Source organism: Ictidomys tridecemlineatus, chromosome 3, assembly GCF_052094955.1.
Source record: "Ictidomys tridecemlineatus isolate mIctTri1 chromosome 3, mIctTri1.hap1, whole genome shotgun sequence".
Taxonomy (NCBI): Eukaryota; Metazoa; Chordata; class Mammalia; order Rodentia; family Sciuridae; genus Ictidomys; species Ictidomys tridecemlineatus.
The window spans coordinates 101,464,740-101,486,784 of NC_135479.1; the positions used below are offsets into that span (position 1 = coordinate 101,464,740).

The 22,045-nt window shown below is 45.3% G+C and overlaps 2 protein-coding genes across 8 annotated transcripts in view; one reads left to right on the forward strand and one right to left on the reverse strand.

Moving 5' to 3' along the window:
* Nucleotides 1-22,045, reverse strand: part of Med12l (mediator complex subunit 12L) — a 275,089-nt gene that overhangs the window by 172,259 nt on the left and 80,785 nt on the right. For 4 of the 7 annotated variants that reach the window (XM_078043549.1, XM_078043551.1, XM_078043552.1 and 1 more), the window contains exons 12-16: nt 18,561-18,692; nt 16,129-16,255; nt 13,484-13,698; nt 12,147-12,251; nt 11,147-11,323 (exon numbers count right to left, since the gene is read on the reverse strand). In XM_078043549.1, coding sequence (XP_077899675.1) covers nt 11,147-11,323; nt 12,147-12,251; nt 13,484-13,698; nt 16,129-16,255; nt 18,561-18,692 — 756 coding nt within the window. The remainder of the gene's footprint in view (nt 1-11,146; nt 11,324-12,146; nt 12,252-13,483; nt 13,699-16,128; nt 16,256-18,560; nt 18,693-22,045) is intronic. The other 3 variants (XM_078043550.1, XM_078043553.1, XM_040269994.2) reach the window with 3 other exon arrangements.
* On the forward strand, nt 5,955-7,438 carry Gpr171 (G protein-coupled receptor 171). The gene has a single exon (XM_005339916.4). It carries the CDS (start codon nt 6,007-6,009, stop codon nt 6,964-6,966), a length of 960 nt encoding a protein of 319 aa, XP_005339973.2. The 5' UTR covers nt 5,955-6,006; the 3' UTR covers nt 6,967-7,438.

Genomic DNA, 22,045 nt, shown 5'->3' on the forward strand with positions numbered 1-22,045 from the left:
GCCCTGGGTTCCATCCTCAGCACCAGATAAAATAAAGGTATTGTGTCCAACTACAACTAAAAAATAAATATATTTTTTAAAAAAATCCCTGGAAAGGGTTGGGGTTGTGACTCAGTGGGGGAGCACTTGACTGGCATGTGTGAGGCCCTGGGTTTGATTCTTAGGACTGCTCCTTAATAAATAAATATAATAAAGATCCATCAACAACTAAAACATACATATTTTTAAAAATCCACAGAGGCAGTGGGGAGAACACAGATCCACTGGGATGACCCTCCATGTGACCAACCTCGACCACCCCACACAGCTGCGCTGTCCACGCTCCGTATCCCACGGCAAGGCGGGCACCAAACCAGACACACAGACCTGGTCTTCAAGTCTTCAGAGCAGCTGCTGTGCTTTCCAGTTCTGTCTATGGTCCTGAAGTAAACCAGGGAAGTCACGGAAGTGAGCATATAAATATGACAAATGAAGGAAGGACCAAAAGACAGACTTCACCAAAATCCTGGCATCCCAGGCCCAGGCCACTGGATTAGCTGTCACCTTACCCCATGTTTCCTCCCCTGTCCAGGGACACAGCCCTATCCTAACTCCTCACTTACTTGTCTGGCACATGTGACTCTTCCACAAGAGTCTTTTTTTTTTTGGTTCTGGAAATTGAACCCAGGGGCTCATAACTACCAAGTCACACCCCAGATCTTCTTTAATTTTTTAATTTTTATTTTTTTAGTTTTGGGTGGACACAACATCTTTATTTGTTTATGTGGTGCTGAGGATTGAACCCAGTGCCTCACGCAAGCTAGGCAAGCACTCTACCACTGAACCACAACCCCAGCCGCGACCCCCCACCCCCTCCCCCTTTTTGTTAGAGACAGGGTCTTGCTAAATTGCTGAGGCTGGCTTTGAACTTGTGGTCTTCTTGCCTCAACCCTCCTGAGTCCCTTGAATTATAGGCAGGCACTACTGCGCCCACCTCACAAATGTGTCTTCACACACATCCTAAAAGATGGAGCACTTCCTTCAACTATTACAATGAAAGTTGACCTTGGTACTTAATCAAAAATCAAATGCAAAGCTTGAGAAACAGTTTCCTTCTACCTCATAGGTAAGTCTATATTTAAAAAAAAAAAAGCAATAGTTATAACTACATGAATTTGGAAGATTGCCCAAAATATCTGAATCAAATGACCATTATCACCATGAGCAACCTCAAACTCCTCCTAAATTCACTGTAGCTGGACACGTCTCATCTAGTCTTTTTTGGGGAATTTTTCTAAAAAAAAAAAAAAAAAAAAAACTAAAGTGAAGATGAGCGGCTCCTCAAGAGCAAGGACTTCCACCAGGTCCCCTCCAGGCCAGGCTCCTTCCAGACTTCAGTAGACACTTCCCCGCCTCCAGGAGGACAGACACTTGACCAGACAATCCAATAATCTACTAATCACTAAATAACTGTCTCAATTCATAAAGCCGTTTAATTAAACTGACAAAACACTCCAGTTTCATGATTTGGAAAAAATAATACAATATATTCTGGAATGAAAAACTGTAAAACCATGTGAACAATAACATTTTAAGTGCTGTAAACTGGTGAGTGTTACTACGTACACTGAAGAGGTCTTTCTTCAACACCTTCCTGCATCTTTAACTCATAATTCCTTCAAGGCATAAATACTGCCATTCTTGAAACCAAGAAGACACAGACTATATCTTGGGTAGTTTAAAAATATATAAAAATTTTAAATATTAATATTTTAAATAAAATAAAGCCTAAGTACCACAATGGACAAATGAAAGTCTTTTCTCTCAAAAATAATGACAAATTTGAGTTGTTTAAGAAAACACATGTAGAACTGACTGGGGCGTGCTTCTCCGGGAGGCTTTCATGCAGTTAAACTACATGCAAACCACAGTTTCATCTACGTCAATCTGCAACATTTTAAAACCACACAAAAAGGACAGGAAACATTTAGTACAGCCAGGAACCCGGCAACGGGCTCTTGCTGCTGCAACTAACCCAACAGCTCACACTTCTCCGAAGACGAGGAGCTAGGCCAGCTCAGGCTAGAGAAAACACCCCCAGGTATGTCATTTTAAATACTTAAATCTATTCAAAGCTTTTCCACAGAAGGCAAGTTGATGACTCTCCGTTGTCTTTAAACTATTAAACTCTAAGTAGACCCTGCCTAAAAATTACTCTATGGTTCTGTTCTCTCTGATGCCCCATCCATCTGTCTCAAAAAGACAGTTTAATTCAAACCAAGCTAAATAGCCTGGTGAGCAGTACTCTTCGGTCACTTGGTTTTATACCTGGCTGGACAAAGGTCATATCACAGGTCTTTCTAGCAGGACACAACGGTCTCAAACTTCCTTTGCTCTAGAAACATACCGTAGATCTTTTCACACACTTTGCCTGTGACTCCCATGGAGGATCCAGCTAGGTTTTTGCCAGCCATGGGTACCGTACAGGGGGCAAAGGAGACACTGCAGATCTCTCCTTGGACTGGCTGGAGTACTTGACATTTCCACTGGCTCATAACTGATTGGTAAACTATCCATCAGGCACTTAGTTCTTGAATTTGTGATAGAGAACATAGGATGTCAGAAAGGTATGATTTAAGCTCTAATCAACACAACTGGAAATTCTAAGTAAACCGCTTTCATTGACATCTAGATGGAATTTCGTAAAAACATGGTTCTCAGGCTGAAAAGCTGCAGTCTATTTTAAATAAATCACTCACCTATAAAATACACAGTGAATTCTAATTAGAATAATAATTAATCAAAACCAACTATCCTAATTCTTCTCTCTCTCACATAAGTCTACTGAGAAGACATGCCATGTAACTGTGCAGGCACCGGGGAGCTCACCACACACCATGATGCTACTATCTGTGTAACATTTCGAATGGGAGCACTGAAGTCTAAATCCCACCACCCCATAAGAAGACAAAAGGCACAGGTGGGAGGTGAGATCAGGGCACAATGACACTAGTTTTTGGACTCAGAGGTGAAAAGCCTGCTCATGATTCCAAGGTGCAAATAAATGGCAACCGTCAAAACTCCAGGCACCAAGGAAATTAGGGATGGGCAGGAGTTAGGATAGAGCAGCATAAAGGCAAGGAGCCTAGAAGACAATGCTTCAGGACAGCTCGTCACCCTGCTCTGAAAACTGCAAAACCTTGAGTAACACACAAGAGGCAGACCTTGGTCTCCTCGCCTGACTGGATGCTCTCAGTAAAGGTTATGCCCATCACTGATGTCCTGGGATCCCAGAGCTCTATCACCTGCCAAAGTACCAGGGCAGCAGGACCTGTTCTCAGACAGTGAAGGTCCCACCAACCTGAACAGGGAATTGGGATGGGCAGCGGACACAGCAGCAGACCCCATGCTGAGCACATGCAGGGCCCTGGCCTGCCTCTCAGCCATGGGAGCAGTGGGTAGTAGGGACAGAGGAGGGACCTCAGTTATGGAACTTCAGTTTAATTAGGCTTAGTTTTTAAATGTACCTATTGTAAAATGAAACAGTAAAATGCTCGGAGAGTGGACACTTCTTTTATTAGTGCTCAGGGGAAGGTCAAGAGTGAATGTCTTACTTCAGCTTTCACCTGAACACTGCTCAGAACATCAGAACACGATCCTGCCATGGCTAGTAAGGCCTGGTCTTGTGAGGACTGGTGGCTGCACGGTTAAGCATCTTCATCACATCCCTCACCGCTGTTACTTACCATGATGATTATGGGGACAGTGTTTTGGAGTGGTGTGGAATGTAGCTTCTGAGAGCAGACTGGGGTCCTGGCTCTAAAACTGAGAGCTTCATAACCATGACCAGGGAACCTCATTACGGCTCACTCTGCTGTCTTCAAAGCAGAGACAATGACAGCTATCCCACAGGAGGGATGGAAGGTTCATGGCACACATACAGCCGTCAACAGGCACAAAGTGTGTGCTCCAATGTCCCGGCTGAGTTTAATATAAAATGACATTTTTCATAGAGTTGAAGCCCTGGTTGGGGCAGATAAAGGGAAGGGCGTGTGCCTTATAAGTGACACCTTAACTTAGGGAATTTTAGGTGCAACTGTCTTATTAATCTCTTTTAATAAGAGATTAATATTGTTTCATTCCAAGATTGACACAATAGTTCATTAAATAGTTTTTGAGAAAATTTAGACTTCCAAAAGTGTGCGTCTGTCCTTTTGTTTTAAAGAGAGACTAAATGTCTGATGTGACTTTCTAAGTCAACCACTACATGCAGTATTTTGAACTTTTACAAAGGTTACATATGGATCAGGCACAATGGCACACATCTATAATCCAGTGACTCAGGAGGCTGAGGCAGAGGGGGGGCAAGTTCAAGGCCAGCCTCAGCTACTATTGAGACCCTGTCTCAAAATAAAAAATTTTTTTAAAGGGCTGGGAATGTAGTTCAGTAGTAAAACACCATTCTCTCGCCACACCTAACAAAAAAAGGAAAACAGTTTGTATATAATTTTTTTCCACCAAGACACAAACGTAATACTATGATTTTTAAAATGAAGAAAAGTTGGTGCTACTCAGAGCAAAAAGCAGTACCGGAAGAGTCCCTGTGGCCCTGTCAAAGGACCCACCCAGCTGGCCCCCCTAATAAACCCAACCAGGTTTGGGATGTGGGGACAGATGGTGAGATTTTAATGTCGTCTTCAACCCTGATTCCAGGCTCTGGGCTCCTGACTTCCCCTAACCTACCACAGAAGGAAAACCACCGGTGGTGAGGTCAGGTGCTCTGATGCTAAGGCAGCGGAGCCTTCCTCAACGAGCAGACATCTATGTTCCAGAAGCTTCTGAAATACATCTTTCACAAAACTATGTGGAAACACTGCCAGGGAAACATCTGTACCAGTACTGCCCAACAGCAAGAAAACCAAACCATAAGAATAGTTTGTTTTTCTAGTAGCGACATTCTAACAAGTAAGAAGAAACAGGAGAAAGGAATTTCATTAATATATTAAACCTAATATCCCCCAAGAACACTTCAACACATGCTCAGCATAAAATATTAATAAAATCCTAAAAATGCATTGCTAACTTGGTATAACTTGTGTAAAACAGTCCAATTAGTATTTCTTACAAGGTCTTTTTTTCTTTGGGTACCGGGCATTGAAATCAAGGATACTCAACCACTGAGCCACATCCACAGCCCTATTTTTTTGTATTTTATTTAGAGACAGGGTCTGAGTTGCTTAGCACCTCGTTTTTTACTGAGGCTGGCTTTGGAATCACAATCCTCCTATCTCAGCCTCCAGAACCACTGGGATTATAGGCATGCGCCTCCGCGCACAGCTGCAGGTTGTTTCTGATAACATTTTGTACTACATCTTCAAACTCGATGCTGGACACCACAGGTATATTCCACTGTGACACAGGAGTAACTGGAGGGAGATAAAAAGCACCCATCCAAGACCAGAATCTAATCCTTCTCTCTCTCTCTCTGCTAGAAAGACAAATGAAATGAAATTTTGGTACTGAAAATGTTCTAACAGGCTACACAGTTTTAAAGACTATACTTTTCAAGTAACACTTTCCTAATCCAATGGGTTTATGGCCATCCTGTCCGCTTAGGTTCTCCCAGCATGAGGAGTTACAAAACCCATAAAAAGAAAGCCAGGGTGCCTTGCTGACAGTCACACCACCAGCTTCCTCTCTGAACTTCTCAGAATCTCTGCTCTCTCACATCCTCTGCGCAGCGATAACAGAGCTATCAGAACACAAAACCCTAGGCCAGAACAAACCCCAAGGCCACAGCATCAGACAATGAAACCCAAGCTTGCCCCAACCCAGGACAGTCCCCCAGGTCACGAAGTCTAGTAAAGGACCCCCTAAGAACTGTAAAGTAGAGGGCATTATGCATGCAAATGGCTTTAAAGAAAATAGTTTCTAATTTTAATTACTAACCTTTCCCCCTTTTTCTTGTTAACAGATTCTTTGGGTTTTTATTGTTTTTGGTTGAAACCATCCTTTCTTTCCCTGATAATGATGAACAGCTCGTCCTTCTGTCCAGTTTACAGAGATCTAGAGCCTTTCACCTATTTTTTTTATCTGGTTTTCCTCATTGGAATTATCGGAAGTTGCTTTGCAGCCTGGGCTTTTACACAGACCCCCACAAATCACAGGTGTGTGAGCATCTACCTAATCAACTTGCTTACTGCCGATTTCCTGCTCACTCTGGCGTTGCCAGTGAAAATTGTTGTGGACCTGGGCGTGGCGCCATGGAAGCTAAGGATATTCCACTGCCAAGTGACAGCCTGCCTGATCTACATTAACATGTACCTATCCATCATCTTCCTGGCCTTTGTCAGCATTGACCGCTACCTCCAGCTGATCCACAGCTGCAAGATCTACCGCATCCAAGAACCTGGATTCGCAAAAATGATCTCCACAGTTGTGTGGCTCATGGTCCTTCTTATAATGGTCCCCAACATGGCAATTCCCATCAAACACATCCGGGAAAAGCCGAATGTAGGCTGCATGGAATTTAAAAATGAATTCGGAAGAAACTGGCATTTGCTGACCAACTTCATATGTGTAGCAATATTTCTGAATTTCTCAGCCATCATTTTAATATCCAACTGCCTTGTGATTCGACAACTCTACAGAAACAAAGATAATGAAAACTACCCAAACGTGAGACGGGCCCTCGTCAGCATCCTCCTGGTGACAGCGGGCTACATTGTTTGCTTCCTGCCCTACCATGTTGTGCGGACCCCGTACACCCTCAGCCAGACGGAGGTCATCTCTGACTGCTCCACCAGGATCTCGCTCTTCAAAGCCAAGGAGGCCACGCTGCTCCTGGCAGTGTCCAACCTGTGCTTTGACCCCATCCTGTACTATCATCTCTCAAAAGGATTCCGCTCTAAGGTCACTGAGACATTTGCCTCACCTAAGGAGACTAAGGCCCAGAAAGAAAAAACAAGGTCTGAAAATGATGTGTAAAATGTGGGGCTTCTCATGCTATTACCTCCTCCATTACAGGACCTTTAAAGCTATTTACAGTTTTGAAAGGCGGGGGAAAAAAAGAGGGGGAGGGGTCTTGGTAATAAAAAATACAGACAGCAAGCAAATGTGGACTGTCGTACACAGAAACCCAACTTCTAAATGCAAGCCAATCTCATACTACTACCGCAGTTGTCAAACTACTGAGCCCAGATATTTGTACAAGAAAACCAAAGAGTGTTGTTCAACCAGTGTCAATCCGTGCAGTATCCTTGAAATCAAAAAGTGTCCATGACACAGACTTAGGTATTCATTTAACTACCCAGAACTGAACTTTCCAATGAAACAGTAAAATAAGCTCCCTGTGAATTTCCAAGAAGCCCCTCAGCAAAACAATTTTAAAGGACTTCAGATAACTTTAAAAGACCAAAAAAAAAAAAATGTATACAAAACCACCTGTTGCCTGATTTATTTTGAATTCATTACTTAAAAAACAGTAATCCTTCAGTCTGCTACTCTTCCAGGTTTTTATTTATTTTTTTTGTAGTTATATACGGACAGCATGCCTTTATTTTGTTTATTTTTATGTGGTGCTAAGGATGGAACCCAGGGTCTCATGCATGCTAGGCAAGCGCTCTGCCACTGAGCTACAGCCCCAGCCCCTCCTCCAGGTTTTAACATCAAACTCTTTCTAATAGCTAAGAGCTTTGGGGTTTGGTGTTGTGGATCAGTGGTAGAGCACTTGCCTAGCATGTGTGAGGCCCTGGGTTCAATTCTCAGCACTGCATATAAATAAAATAAAGTTCCATTGACAACTAAAATATATATATATTTTTAAAGCTTTTATTTATTAAAAAAACTTGAAAATTCATGGATAATTTTAATGTGTTACATACGCTTATATTCAATCAGTAAATTACAAAGGCTTCCTATTGTAATAATAAATCTAGTGATTTCATGTTTTTATTTTGTCATACTATGATAACACACAGGCCCTCCCTTTTTCATTTTCAAAGGGAGTTATTAGATTATACCAGGTATTGAAACTATCATTTCCAAACCAGAAACTCATGTGGAAGGTATGAAAAAATTTTTAGCTCCAGATGGCCTTAAACCAGACACAGCAGCGCCACAGAGCAGGCATGTAAAGGACACAAGGGCTGGGCCGGTGGCCAGGTTGGGCCCAGGGAGATGAGCCTGCCCCACATGGGGCAGGCTATTTGAAGTACAGGAGACTCCAGTGCTCAGGGTCCTGGCTCTGATCAAATTCTCTCCATGGCCAGTGATACAGGTAGGCCTCAGCACATGGCAGTAAACAGCGGTCAGTCGGAGGAGGGTGGGAAAGTTTGGCAAGCACATGTGAGCCTCAGCCCTCAGCATCATTAGTCAAACCCTGACCAACAGCTGGCAGCAGACTGCATCATCTGCTATGGTTAAGAAACAGTGGCCCTGGGTGTCATGTCCAATTCTGAACTCGTTTTTGCATGTGGAGAATCCTTTTCTAAAATCTGAAACTCTTGTCTACAATTTTGCAAATATATTTTCTGAGTCTGAAATGAATTATAAATGACAAAATGCAGAAAGTGTCTACTAAAAAATGTGTAACAAGGTAAGTCTGGACACATCTGGCCTGCAGGTAACAAGGACAGCAACGCCATCAGCATCTCAGGCCGATGTCCAGGCTGGAGAACACCTGTGCATGCTGGTGGCCTGAACAACAGGCTTGCTGATGGGCAGATCAAAATGGCATCTGTGCAGCAGTGTACATGAAGCTGGTGAGTGTCTATGTACCGCCAGGCAACCCCTTTCCTCCCCCTTGGTCATTATTCACTGGGGCCACACTAGAGTGAAAAGAATCCCCAAGTTCTTGGCCTTCTCCTCACAAGCATGGTGGGTCGTCAGACTTCCCCTTTCTTTGAAGGAACAGAGCCACATTCTCGGCAGCAGCACTGATCATCCTAGCACACTCTACTTCCCCCGACAGTCTCCGGATTGTACTCGTGGTAAGGGTGACTCAGGACAATCAGTGGTGGAGAGCTGTTAAAAATGCTATATCTTGCCAGGTGCAGTGGCCCACTCCTGTGCTCCCAGTGACTCAGGAGCATTAGACAGGAGGACCACAAGTTCAAGGCCAGCCTCAGCAACTTTGTGAGATCCTAAGCAAAGTAGGAAGACCCTGTCTATAAAAAAAAAAAAAAAAAAATGAAAGGATCAAGGGTGTAGCTCTGTGATAAAGCAACCTGTGTTTAATTCCCAGTACGAAAATAGTAATAATTTTTTTAAATGCTATGTCCTAAACACCAATTGTACAAGCACTTCTGCTAGGATCGCATTACAGTTTCATTATGTCTGGACTCATCATGGACCTGGTCCCTGAAATCACAATGCTCTCTCTTCTATGGGAAGTAGACCAGTCATTAGGATGCCCAAATCTAGGTGCAGCCACGGGAGCAGTGGAATGGAGAAGCTCATGCCCCATGCCCTGCTCAGCGCCCAGATGCAAAGCTCTGCTTTCCCAGGAGCACCACAGGAAAGCCCCTGCCATGGGCAACATTATGCCATATTAGCTTTATTTATCTCTCCTTGTTGGTTTCCTTGGGGTGGGTGGTGAATAGTACTGGGGACTGAACTCAGGGTCAACTAACTACTGAGCCACTTGAAACTCTTGTTTACAATTTTGTAAATATATTTTTTATATTTTATTTAGAGATAGGGTCTCACTAAATTGCTAAGGCTGGCCTTGAACTTTCGATCCTCCTGCCTCAACGAGCCTGTTTTTTTTTTTAATCATCTGTGCATCTTAGAGTAATTTCAGACGTACGTATAGAAAAGCTGCAGAGATAGTTCAAAGAGACCCTGTAAACTTTCCACCCAGTTCCCCTTAATGTTAAGCCTTATAAAATCATGGTGCATTTATTAAAACCAAGAAGGTAATATTGATACATCATTATTATTAAGTCTCAGACTTTAATTCTGAATATTTTAATACCCCAGGAATCTGATAGTTCATCCATAACTTCTTCAAGACACATCTCTAAAGTATAAGGCTACCCTTTCTGCTGCCCCAAATAAACTGTGGGTGGTGCCTACTGGTACAGCTGAAAACAGCTGAGATATTCAGATAAAGATGAGCAAGAAAAGAGTTCTGGCTCATTTTGACATAGCCACAGACATGAATCACACACAGAAAAAGGATTTTTTCATTGTGCTAAGATAAAAACATGGATTTAGTGATTTTGAATCATTTTGGAAGATGTTCCAAACCACCAAAAACTGAGTCACTTTAGCAGAATATGTAGCTTGCTGATCAAAACTCCAAAGACAGCCAGAGAATAACATGCTCACACACCACACACCTCAACATTATTTAGAAAAGCATCTCATGAAGAAAATGAGGCACTGTGATTGCACTTACCACAGAACTGCAGGAAAAAGCAAGGGAATCGGAGAACCGAGAACCTGGCCTATGTTCACTAGTGATACAGAACCCCGGTCCATCTCGCTAGAGAACAAATGCATCACTATGGGGAGACGCAACATCAACCTGCGGCCACACTCACCCGCCTGCTGTCTGTTCTCCAACCACAGCCAGCAAGCCCCACTTGGCCACAGCGGCTACACTGACGTCGCCCCTTCCCAATCAGAGGCTCCTTTCCACCACTCCTCCTCTGAGAGCAAAAGGAGCCCAGGAATTTTGTGGCTTACTTTCCAGTGGGCACCTGGACTTGACTCAATTTCGGTGCGGACAGCATCGCTTCTTATGCGGTGAACACTCGCCTCTATCCTGACTCATTAGTCTTTCCTGTGCCCCCAAAGTCTTACTCATCTGTGTCATACCAAAAGCACCTACCACCATGCAGCACACGGCTACTGAGCAGATGACTTTCAGATGGAGAAGGAGGTCACAGGAGGACATCACTTACAGTGACTTGGATGCTTTTCACAAAACCATACAAATATAGAAATTCTGTTGCAGCCAGCCACTGATGTCACTCCACAAGTGTGGATGACCTCAGGACATAAGCCACGTGATCAGAAACCCAACCAACAGAGCAGCAGAAGGAAACCTCACTGCTGTCACAGGTGTGAGTCCAACACGCAGGTGGGTAATCTGGCACCTGGAAGTTAAGACCTTATAACAGAGCAAGCAGGCTGTAAGCTGGGGGAAGGGGTGACTTACCAGAGGTATAGGAAAATGTGTTGCATACTGCAGGTGGCGGAGGAGGTCATAATTAGATGGGAAAATCAACTCCCTCGGTTTTTCCCTCTTGGCCAACTTCTCTCCATTAAGTGACATTCTTCTGCCCAAGGAAGGGTTGGCGTTCTCACAGGACTCTCCAGGCATGGGAGAAAAAATCTAAGTCATGTAAAACAAATGTTGGAGATTATCAATGAAAGAGGGAAAAACCAACCCACAGAGCTACATTCCAGATCTCCACACACAAAAGAGGCTCCTGTAACAACACCCCTTCCTGCTTAACCACTGAGTAGAGAGCATGCAGAAATGTTGTTGATTTCTACAAAATTCACATTCAGATCAGTCGGAATTTAGTAGAATCCTGCCCCACTTAGAAGTGAAAATGAAAACCATACAGAGGCTAAAAAGGGACCAATGTGACCATTTCCTGGAGGATCAGAGAAGGAGGAGCCTTAGGGGTGCGTGTGTTCCCCTCAGGGCGACACTTGCTCCAGAAAGTGGGGACATCGCAGCAGCTAACTAGTAAGACTAGCAAACAGCAGGCATCAGGGCCTCCCATGCACCCTAGACAATATGTCTTATAGAGTATCACACCAAGACTAGTGACTATCACATCATCATTATCCTGAAACACAGAGAAGGATTAACGGACAGCTCCCGAGCACACAGCTGCTGCTCAGGAGCCCAGACATACACAGCAGAGCAACAGGCACAGACACGATGAAACCACATGCATGCACTCCTGAGAGGTGATGACCTCAGGATGCACCAAGGAATCACCCTTGGGTAGGAGGACAGCAAAATGGTGAGCCGAGGGGAGACACCTGCATGTGAAGTGTCCCTGGGGCCAGGGAGGAATGGGAAGAGCACACATCACAAGTGCACAAGTCACTCTGCGACATGGGCAAGAAACAAAAGGGTGGATACAAGCTGGGCGAGTGGGGGTGGGCTGACTGTCGTGAGAAGCAAAGGCTGAACCTACTGGAAACTCCGAGCCAAAGTCGGCTTTAAAGTCACTCTTGTCTACTTCATCAAAAATGTGAGCGGTTCCTGGGTCAATGCCCATGTGCGCCATGATGCTCTGCTCCTGATGAGTGCCAGGGAGAGAGTCCTGCTGTAAAGGCTGTGGTTCACAGAACACACTGAACAACAGCAAGCGCTGCGGCATCGCCGCCCCCCCACCTCCCACATTGTCTATTCCCAGAAAACCTGAAGGAAGCTTTGAACATGCACAGCTTTGACGCCCACATCCCCTCCCCACCATGAGAAAGTTCTGTCATGGTATGCTGAGGGAAGGGCACACCAACTTCCTGATGGAAAACAAAGTGGCCGTGATTCCTCCCCTGGGTATCCCCAGTCAGAGGCCCAGCTTTCCTCAGCCAGAAAACCCAAGTTCATACCCATGACTTAAGAACCCTGATACCCAAGGACAGAAAAGGGAAAGTACGAGCTCAGAAAACATGCAAACAGGTCAAAGGACTTCAGTTTTTACCCTTATGCCTTCTTCTGGGTTCCAATTAAGATATAAAAGTATTTGTAATGAAACAAGAACTTTCAGAATTCTGTACCTTTAGGAAAACATCCTAAGAGTGTGAACTATAAACTCAAGCTTACAATTCTCACACCAGGTTTTTAAAAGTACAAGTATAGGCACTATTTCAAACACACATAATGGTATATGACTAAACTGTTACAGAACCAACAGGAGACTTTATTTTAAGGAAGGGTTACTATTTCCCACTAATTCCAACTACCACTTTCATATTTTTTATCTTGAAAATTTAAGTATATGGAGCAATATCCAAAATATCAGCTCTTGGGCAGAAAATTATACAGTCACACAGCATAAAAGAACAATTTTACCATATTTTAAAAATTGAAAATAATTAATTGAAATGAAAATACGTTGTGTTATGACTAACACTGAATCTCCCCTTGTGCTTAAAAGGGTGACATAAGCAGTGAGTGGGGGAAAGAGGCTCCTTAGAATGGAAACTCGGCTGGGCCAAAACTCACTTGGGGATGCAATGTTAAAAGAAACCCAGATGCTGGGTCACCTAAAACCAGGAGCACATCTTTCCATCCCGTGAAAAACGTACGGCTGCCCAATCTGTTTATCAACAGCCTTCCAGTACACAAAGACCACTCTGGGAGTATAAACCAGAGTCCAAATGCCCTTTCTGAGCAAAGAGAAGAGGCAGAGAAGCTTTGAGGAGAACACAACCAAAAGCCATCACTCCGCCCTCACCAAGGTGACACCCTCTGACCGTGACTCCCGGCAGGGCTGAAGCCCGGCCCCTGCCCTGCCTCCAGCCCTACCTCCAGTTTCACCTCATGGTCCTTGGGATAGTGCTCGTCCACATTCTCTCCAGCAGGCGACCGCAGCCCAGTGGAGGCGGTGACGGACAGGTCCCCTCGAGATATGAGCGTGCACATGTAGGCGTCGTGGGAAAAGACGTCGTGGCGGATGAACTCGCAGAAGAGCAGCACCAGGTTCACGAACTCCACCTTCTCGCACTCGCTGTTGGGGTCCGCTGTGGAAAAGCAGGTCCCGTTCCCAGGCTCAGCGGAGATGGCCAGGGGAAGGGCACCTCCCTGCCTCCCCCACCCTCCTTGTCACTGCAGGGTCTATGCAGCAATGGCATCCCCTGACGGGCAGGTTGTAACTGCTCGGCTCTGACTGGGAAGCAGTGCCAGTGTGCTGGGCATCCTTTAGGTGCAACAGCAGAGGGCCCTGAGGAATCCACCTCCAGGTAACAGAGGAAGGCCTGGCCAGCGCCCACCCAGCTCTTCTACTGAAAGAGGCCGTGGTTTCCTAATGTCCTGAGTGTGACTGGCATTTTGTGGGGCATGTGTATCCGTTTCCAAGAAACTTCATGATACACCACAATTAACATGGCATTTGGAAAGAAGAAGCAGCAGCAGACAAAGAATCAGAATTCACTGGAAAGAAAGGAACACAGAAAATGGAATAAAAAGGACACAAAGTTGGAGCCCTTATTCTTTTGTAAAATCTGCAACCAGTCTATTTAATTCACATTATGATTTTCAATGTTAAAACCACACTCTATGAAGCCAGGCAAGGTGGCACACACCTGTAATCCCAGCAGCTCAGGCGGCTGAGGCAAGAGGATCACAAGTTCAAAGCCAGCCTCAGGGGGCTGGGGATATAACTCAGTTGGTACAGTGTTTGCCTAGCAATGCACAAGGCCCTGAGTTCAATCCCCATCATCACAAAAAAAAAAAAAAAAAAAAAAAAAAAAAAAATCAAAGGCAGCCTCAGCAATTTAGCAAGGCCCTAGGGAAGTTAGTAAGAATCTGTCTCAAAATTATAAATAAATAAATAAAAGAATAAAAGAAACAAAAAAGGCTTGGGATGTGGCTCGGTGGTTAAGTACCCCCAGGCTTCAATCCATGGCATTTAAAAAATAAAAATAAAAAAAAGCCTGCACTCTATAAACCCATATAATAACCTGCACCTTTGGATAAGGTTAAAAAAATTATAAAACTAAACATGCAAAACTCAATCCCTGGTGCCAACAGGAAACAGATTTCTCCCATGAGCACTGGGCTGCACTCCTAGACCTAGATTCAAAGTGTTTCCTCTGGCCCCTACCACTCCAGAGACAGCAGCCTTTATGGGAAGGAGCCCGGCTAGCTCTCCAGGGGCAGGAAAAGCCACCCGGAACCAGCAGGGCACAGACCAGGGAGCTGGCTGGGGGGGGAGGAGCACCAGGGCCATAGGCCCTCCCTGCCCGCAGGTGCTCCCTGCTAACCTCCTGCCTGATGTGCCTCCCCACTGGGTCCCCTGGGTCCCCTGGGTCCTTTCCCTTCTTTGCTTCCTTTTCTGCTTGCTGACTTCCAGCCACCCGCTGGGCTCCAGGCTGACTTTCCTACAGCCCAGAAAATCACTGTATAACTGAAAGGGATCCCCTGGTCCCCAAGAACCTCAGCACAAACCTCACACAACCTGAACAAGGCAGTCTTGCTGCTTTCTTTCACTCCTCCGACTTCTCCCTTCCCCGACCCTTCTCTCCCGTCCACGGCTTTCCATGTTTTGCCATTTTCTTGTTATTCCATCTCTACCTGCTGTAAGATCCTATCTGCTATATTCTGCCTTATAAAAATCTCCAGATACATTGCGCCTGCATGGTAACACTATACCTGAAAAGCACTACCTACCAAAGTGTCCTGGGGGGAGTGGGGGGACATGCCATAAACCCTCAATTCCTCACCAACAATAAAAGTAAAAGACAAAGCCAGGCGGATGGCACACACCTGCAGCCCCAGTGACTGGGTGACTAGGTAGGATTGGAGGTTGTACACTAGCCACAGCAACTTAGTGAGAACCTGTCTCAAATATAAAAATTTTTCAATGTGGGCGAGGATGTAGCTCAGTGGGCAAGCACCTATGGACTCGATCCCCAGGACCAGAGAGAGAGAGAGAGAGAGAGAGAGAGAGAGAGAGAGAGAGAGAGAGAGAGAAATAGCCTGAGACTGAAAATCCAAGAAACGGTGGTATCATGAATGTAGCTAACCATCTTTATAAATTTTTCCTTGTATCAAGGCTCTAGTTAAAGTATGGTTAATTTTCTTCACTTTTGAAGAGCAAGAGTTGGAATGTTGGAAAATTAAGAAAACAGGTTAAAAAAATAAAAATTTCTGATTAAGATACACAGGTAAACGTCATAGCTCCTGTTTCTGAAAGATATAGAAAGGAGAAACAGTACACTGAATTTAAGGAAGTGAGGTGACTTAATTTTAAGTTATTAAAATCTAAAAATTTAAAATATTTGATGCTTGACTGATTTTAAAATTGGCTAAAAGTTTCCACTAAATAAATGATACTAAATTCTGTTTAGTAACACATTCATGATATTCAGTTCCAAGAACTTTTGATAAGATAGGAATAAGAAGTGGAGAGGGTCGAACCTTACTGAGAAGCAAAGGCCTTTTTTACTTACACAGTGAGGGGGCCTGTGTATCCAAAAACCTTAGCAGCACATTCTGGAAAACAGGCAAACTAGAGCCAGCAAGGGAGGCAGAAGAAATGGACTCCTTCTCATCTAGGACTTCTGATTCGCCACATCTCTACAGGTGAAAAATAAACAAGCGCAGGAGTTACACAGGGCAAGTGCAGTAAAAGCAGATCATGACTCTGTTCTGTAACCGACGTTTGAGCTTTAAAACACGTTCAGTTAACTGAGATTTCTGCACTTACCTGAATATCATCCATCATAAGTAAATATGATTTCTAAAAGCTGGGGAGACTTACCCAGAACAAGTCAACTGATCTCACAGAACACCATGCCTGGTTTTTCAAGTCTGTACAGCACCGCAGGAGCGCCCACAGAGTGCCCAGCTCAGTATGACAGGCCGTGCCCTAGCCATAAGCAGAATGGCTGTCCATATTCTGAGCTGGTCATTAAATAACTCAGTTTGAATGGACTCTGAAGTTCCTGCCATATGTTACTGGGTCTGGTTCCTTTGCATCTATGTTCCCAACTTGAGGGTTTACTGTGCTTGGAGGCATCAGACGAGAAAGCAAACACTGCTCCTAAAAGATTCTTCTGTTTGTTCATCACACTTCTCCACTAAGGTGGCCTAGGACCACTGGGAACTTCCCAGCTTCACGCTGACACTTCAAGAAGGTGTCTAGCTTTCATAGTCTTCTTCTTTTTTTTTTTTTTTTTAGTTGTCAATGAACTTTTATTTTATTTATTTATTTGTGATGCTGAGACTTGAACCCACACACATGCTAGGCAAATGCTCTACCACTGAGCCATAACCCCAGCCCTTAGCTTTCAAAATCTTAATGAATTTAAAAGATGATCAAAAAAAAAATTTAGAAGAAATCAAAATCTCATTTTCTATTCTTTTTGATATCCCTGATTCTTCCCATTTCATCATTCATTCATTAATATTAAGATAATTAAATAATAATTAGATTATCATTTCCCCAGTCTATCCTTTTTGGAAAAGTCACATTATCTATCCTTTTTGCAAAAGTCACGTTGTAAAGATCATAATGTTCATGAGAAATCGATTATTCCTAAACACTGCTGGGAAGAACACTTTTAGATGTAGATACACTTAGGTCTATTAAAAGTGCCAAGCAGTCTGCTTGTGAATCTCTTCAAAGTGATGTGTCTCCGTGAGCATGTGCGTTACAGAACACTAGGAGGAGAAAGACCATGTCAAAAGAAAGCCATCGAGAAGGAGCCATGAAGTATTTGGGAAACTTGGCTTTGCTTCCTGATGTTGACTCATGCAGTTCAACATGTAGAGAAAAGGCAACTACAGGCTCTTCTGGGCCGGCCCGTGGGGAACAGGGTCTGCTGGCCTCACATGACCCCACCGAGCCCCACCTCCAGCAATGAGATCGGCTCTCGATGAATGAATGGCTTTCTCACGTGTTAGTGCTAGTGAACTGAAGGGGTGGGGAGAATGAAGCTAGAGCCACAACATGCATCTAGATATTGGGGGGGGGGGGGGCCAGGGCCAGGGCATGAGAGGCATCTGGATATGGGGCTCATGCCCCTGGCTGCTGTGGAGGGCAGCAGAGAACAAGAGAGGAAGCAGGGGTGAGGCAAGAGGGGCCAGCAAGCCATCCAGGTGAGGGATGCTGGGCCTCTCCAGATCACACACATGCTCCCTGTGGCACTGGCTCAGGTGCACATACAGAAAAGATGAGTCACAAGAAAGCTTTCCTTCAAACAGAGGCTGTCGCTTGCTGGTGGATTTGGCTTTGATTGTCCTTTGTCATCTACACCACAGCTTTAAATGGCAGAACATGTGTTAAATAGCAGCTCTGGAGGCTGAGTCAGGAGGATTCCGAGTTCAAAACCAGCCTCAGTAATGGAGAGGTGCTTAGCAACTCAGTGAGACCCTGTCTCTAAATAAAATACAAAATAGGGCTGGGGATGTGGCTCAGTGAGTTCAATCCCTGATACTAAAAAAAAAAAAAAAAAAAAAAACAATGTAAATTGATCTCTCTAACCTCACAATCATAACTGCTTCAAGAAAGGATTTCCAAATCCACTAAAATATAATGTAGGTTTAAATGTCCTAGAAGTCGGTATGCCTCAAGCACACTTGTGTGTGTGTGTGTGTGTGTGTGTGTGTTTGCACACGTGCTGCAAATATCTCAGCCTTAGAGGGAGAGACTCCATTATTCTAAACCTGTGGTGAAGTTTTTGAATTAGTCCCAAATACCCATCCCTGGCCGTACCAACCTACAGAGCGCCTGCTACGGACTCCTCCTTAGGTGCATCTAAACATCCTCCCTTTTTTCCTCAAAAGAAAAGAAAATGAGAGAACATGAAAGAGAAAAAGCATCCCCCTCCACGTGACATGCAGGCCACAGCATCAACAGGTAGGAAGGAGAAGGACCTACCTCGGCTTCGATCTCCGCTTGCCTCTTCTCCAGGAGTTTGGCCACGGCCATGGCCCTGTGCTTGCCCGACCGTTTGCAGCTCACGGCCCATTCACACAGCAGCGTCACCACAGCTTCATCATTGGGGGCGACCTAAGGACAAAGAGACACAGGCACCGCCACATCAAATGAAAGGTTTGCCCACTGACCATCAGGAGGCAGGCAACGGAGGCCAACAAGCTTGAGGCCTTCTTCCCATAATTTACTGCAGGAGTTTCAAAAAATGCCTCCAAATCATTTTTAATCAAAGAATCAAAACTTAGGTCACAGGAAGGAGATCACTTACTAAGAAACTGCCTATACTGGATGGGTGACAATTCCAGAACAGGCAACCTCTCAGCTGCTTTGGAGTGCACAGGGTCACATGCTAGAACTCAATCTCACATCCAGACAGAAAGAGAAATGACTGCTGGCCCCATGAGCAGCCACTACCAAGTGAGGCCACCTATGGTCCAGTCAACACCTAGGACCTCTGTCCCCAGCTCATGGCCCTCAGAACTCTACCAGGGTGGGTGATTGAATGGCCGGCACAATGAGGAATCAGAAGGACAAACCAGAGGGGGACTAGAAGTCTGACAAAGACCCACTGCACCAGAAACAGCCACCTAGACAGTGGCACACCAAGAGAACCGGCAGCCAAAGCAGACCTGGTCCACACCGCAGCCTGGGTCCACCTGGGGCTCAGCACAGCACCCAGAACCACTGCCAGCCTAGGAATGGACCACAGGGATAGAGGACAAGGGAACTTAAGGCCCAAGTGACATGAATTCTCACTGGGGTGGAGGTGAGGGTGGTAACAGCAGAAAGACAGTGCTTCCATGCAACCCGTCCTCTCCTTTCCATGTCCCCACAACAAGCAATGGGACACTGGCTACAAGGTGTCAGCATCCCCAGGTGTGACCGTCACACTGGACAGACAAACAATCACAATATCAACAACCCCCACCACATGAGAGCGTGGCAACATTATAGAATCCACAACTCAAGTAAGATGGCGACATAGTTACGAGCACACTCTCTAGAAGAGTGTGTACACACACACACACACACACACACACACACACACACACACACACCCCTCAACCCAACCCTGCCCCTGTAGGTGTGTGGATTCTGAGAGGTCATCCAAGAATCCCTGACCAGCTTTCAACACTATCGAACAATTCAGAACATGAAATAAGTACATCCCAAGACTCTTTCTCATCCTACCCTAAATTTGATCATCTTAACATGTGGACTCAGAACAAAGAAATAAGTTACCAGGGGCTGACACCTCCAAGGGAGCTCTGGGCCTCTTAATTTAGCACAAGGGAAATAATTCAATTAAATACAAAGCTTTTCTGGACAACACTTTTTAAAAAAAAAAAAAAAAGCAAACTGTAAAGGTCTTCTGCCATAGAAATATAAAAGTCAAGAGTTATCCTAAATCCTGCTATTTGTTTTTATTAAGCAGAAATTGCATCATGCTCACATTTTTTAACTACCCCCGTCTTCAAAATCAGAATAAAACTGTTACAACTTAACACAGGACTGTACTTGCTGCAGAGCCCATCTCCTCCTCCGGCCAGCCCGGCAGGCCTGCAGGCTGTTTTGTTAACCATTTTCCCACTGAAGGCCCCACATGAGATTGAACACTCATTACCAGGGGGAGAGAGCTACATGGGCCTCGGCACATGATCAGTGGCTTTGCTGGAGGTGGGAGGAGGACCAACGGCTTCACACTGTTGAATGAACTGCACGAGTTACGAGAACACCCCATGACCACACGCCTGGGGGAGCTGAGCAGCAGCCATGTGGCCCCACTATCTCTTCAGGAAATGCAAATACACATTCACTCATCGCGTGCACCACTGTGAAGATCAGCAAGCTAAGCACTCTGTGCCCAGGGCATGCAAATGATGCCCAGCAGCCAGAGGAAGACGCATCGACCTGGGCACCCAGATGCTAAGGAGATCCTCAGGTACCGCAGAGGACAGGAAGGCTCAGTTCTTCACCCTGGAAGTCACACTCCTCAGACATCGGAACCAAGAGCCCACACAGAGCTGAGCTGGGCAGTCAGTGGGAGATTCAGCCAGGGGAAAATTTTGCACAGGGTGTGCTATGAAGTGCACCTGTGGACAGTCATACTGAGGACACAGGTTTATCCACATGCAGGGACTGTGGATTTTCATTTTATGCTTCCATGACGTAGAAGAAAAGATACTGTTGAATGTCAAAGAAGGAAAAATGTAAAGGGGCCTTGGAGGAAAAATCTAAGATAAACAGAAATAAAAGTAAAGAAAAGCAAAGCAAAGACCTACCTAAACCCAGTGAGATCTAACACTCCCTGGGGCCTCGAGGGACGAGCAAAGCTCCACTCAGAGGACTGTAGAGGGGAAGCTACCTTCTGTCCATTTACACAGGTGACCTCTGCTCATTCTCACAGCCACAGAAACTGGGGAAGAGAAGCCCAGGCTGAATCCACGTCTGTGACCCAGGACTCACCTCTGGGCTACTGCAACACCCCTCGCTGAGGAAGGTCCCAGCACAGCTCCACCTGCTGTCCCACAAACTCTGACACCTACGGACCCCACACTCAGCTCGTCCTCCCTCTAGAGTCCCTCTCCCCCATGTGCCTTCTCTTAGATAAATGGCACCACCTTCAGACCAGGAAGCTGGTGTCCTCTCCCTTAAAAGCTGCACCCCAGTTTCACTGAGGTCCCCATGCCATGCCAGGCCTCCTTTGGGCCATGTCGGCTGCTCTTCTCCCAGAGTGTAACAGCGTTGTCCTCCTTACTACTCTCAGCTCTGGGGTTCCTGCTGACCAAGTGCACAGAATGCCACCCCATGTCACATGCTTTGTGGCATATGTGACTACCTAAAGTTTCTCTTCACTTGAGTCTAATTTTCCGGTGCATTCCCTCAAGGACAGCAAGTGGCAGGAAGGCAGGACTGGCTCTTCACTGCCCTCCTTCACACCTGCACACCCGACCTCGCACGGGCCACCAGTGGACGAGGCTTCCAGGCCTCTGGTGGAAATGCCAGGAGTGAGTCCCCTGCCCAGGCTGCATCAGGAAAGCCCAGTGAGAGCTATGGTGCTGTGATGAACTAGCGCATTCTAACTGGGGCAAATTCTGGGTTACTCTAGAGCATAATCCCACAGCAGCTTCTGGTGTGTAACAAGGTACCACAGAGCACGGCAACTTCTGCAGCAGTCATGCGTGTCTAGTCAGCTCGCTCAGATCTACGGATGGTGTTTCTGGACATGCAAGGAAAACCTGGAGACTTTTTTTTTTCCTCTCCTAAGTCAGAAAATGTCACCCTTTAGGTGTTCTGTCATTCAAAGAAACTTCAACTCATCTCATTAAAAAAAAAAAAAGCCTATCAACCTGAATTACAATAACTGCAGTGCCCTTTCACCTTTTTCAGGCCCCTATTCCATTGAATTACTGCAAGGCCACAAAGCT

Excerpts from the sequence above, each read along its gene's own strand:
- Gpr171 (XM_005339916.4), top strand. The coding sequence starts at position 6,007 with ATGATGAACAGCTCGTCCTTCTGTCCAGTTTACAGAGATCTAGAGCCT.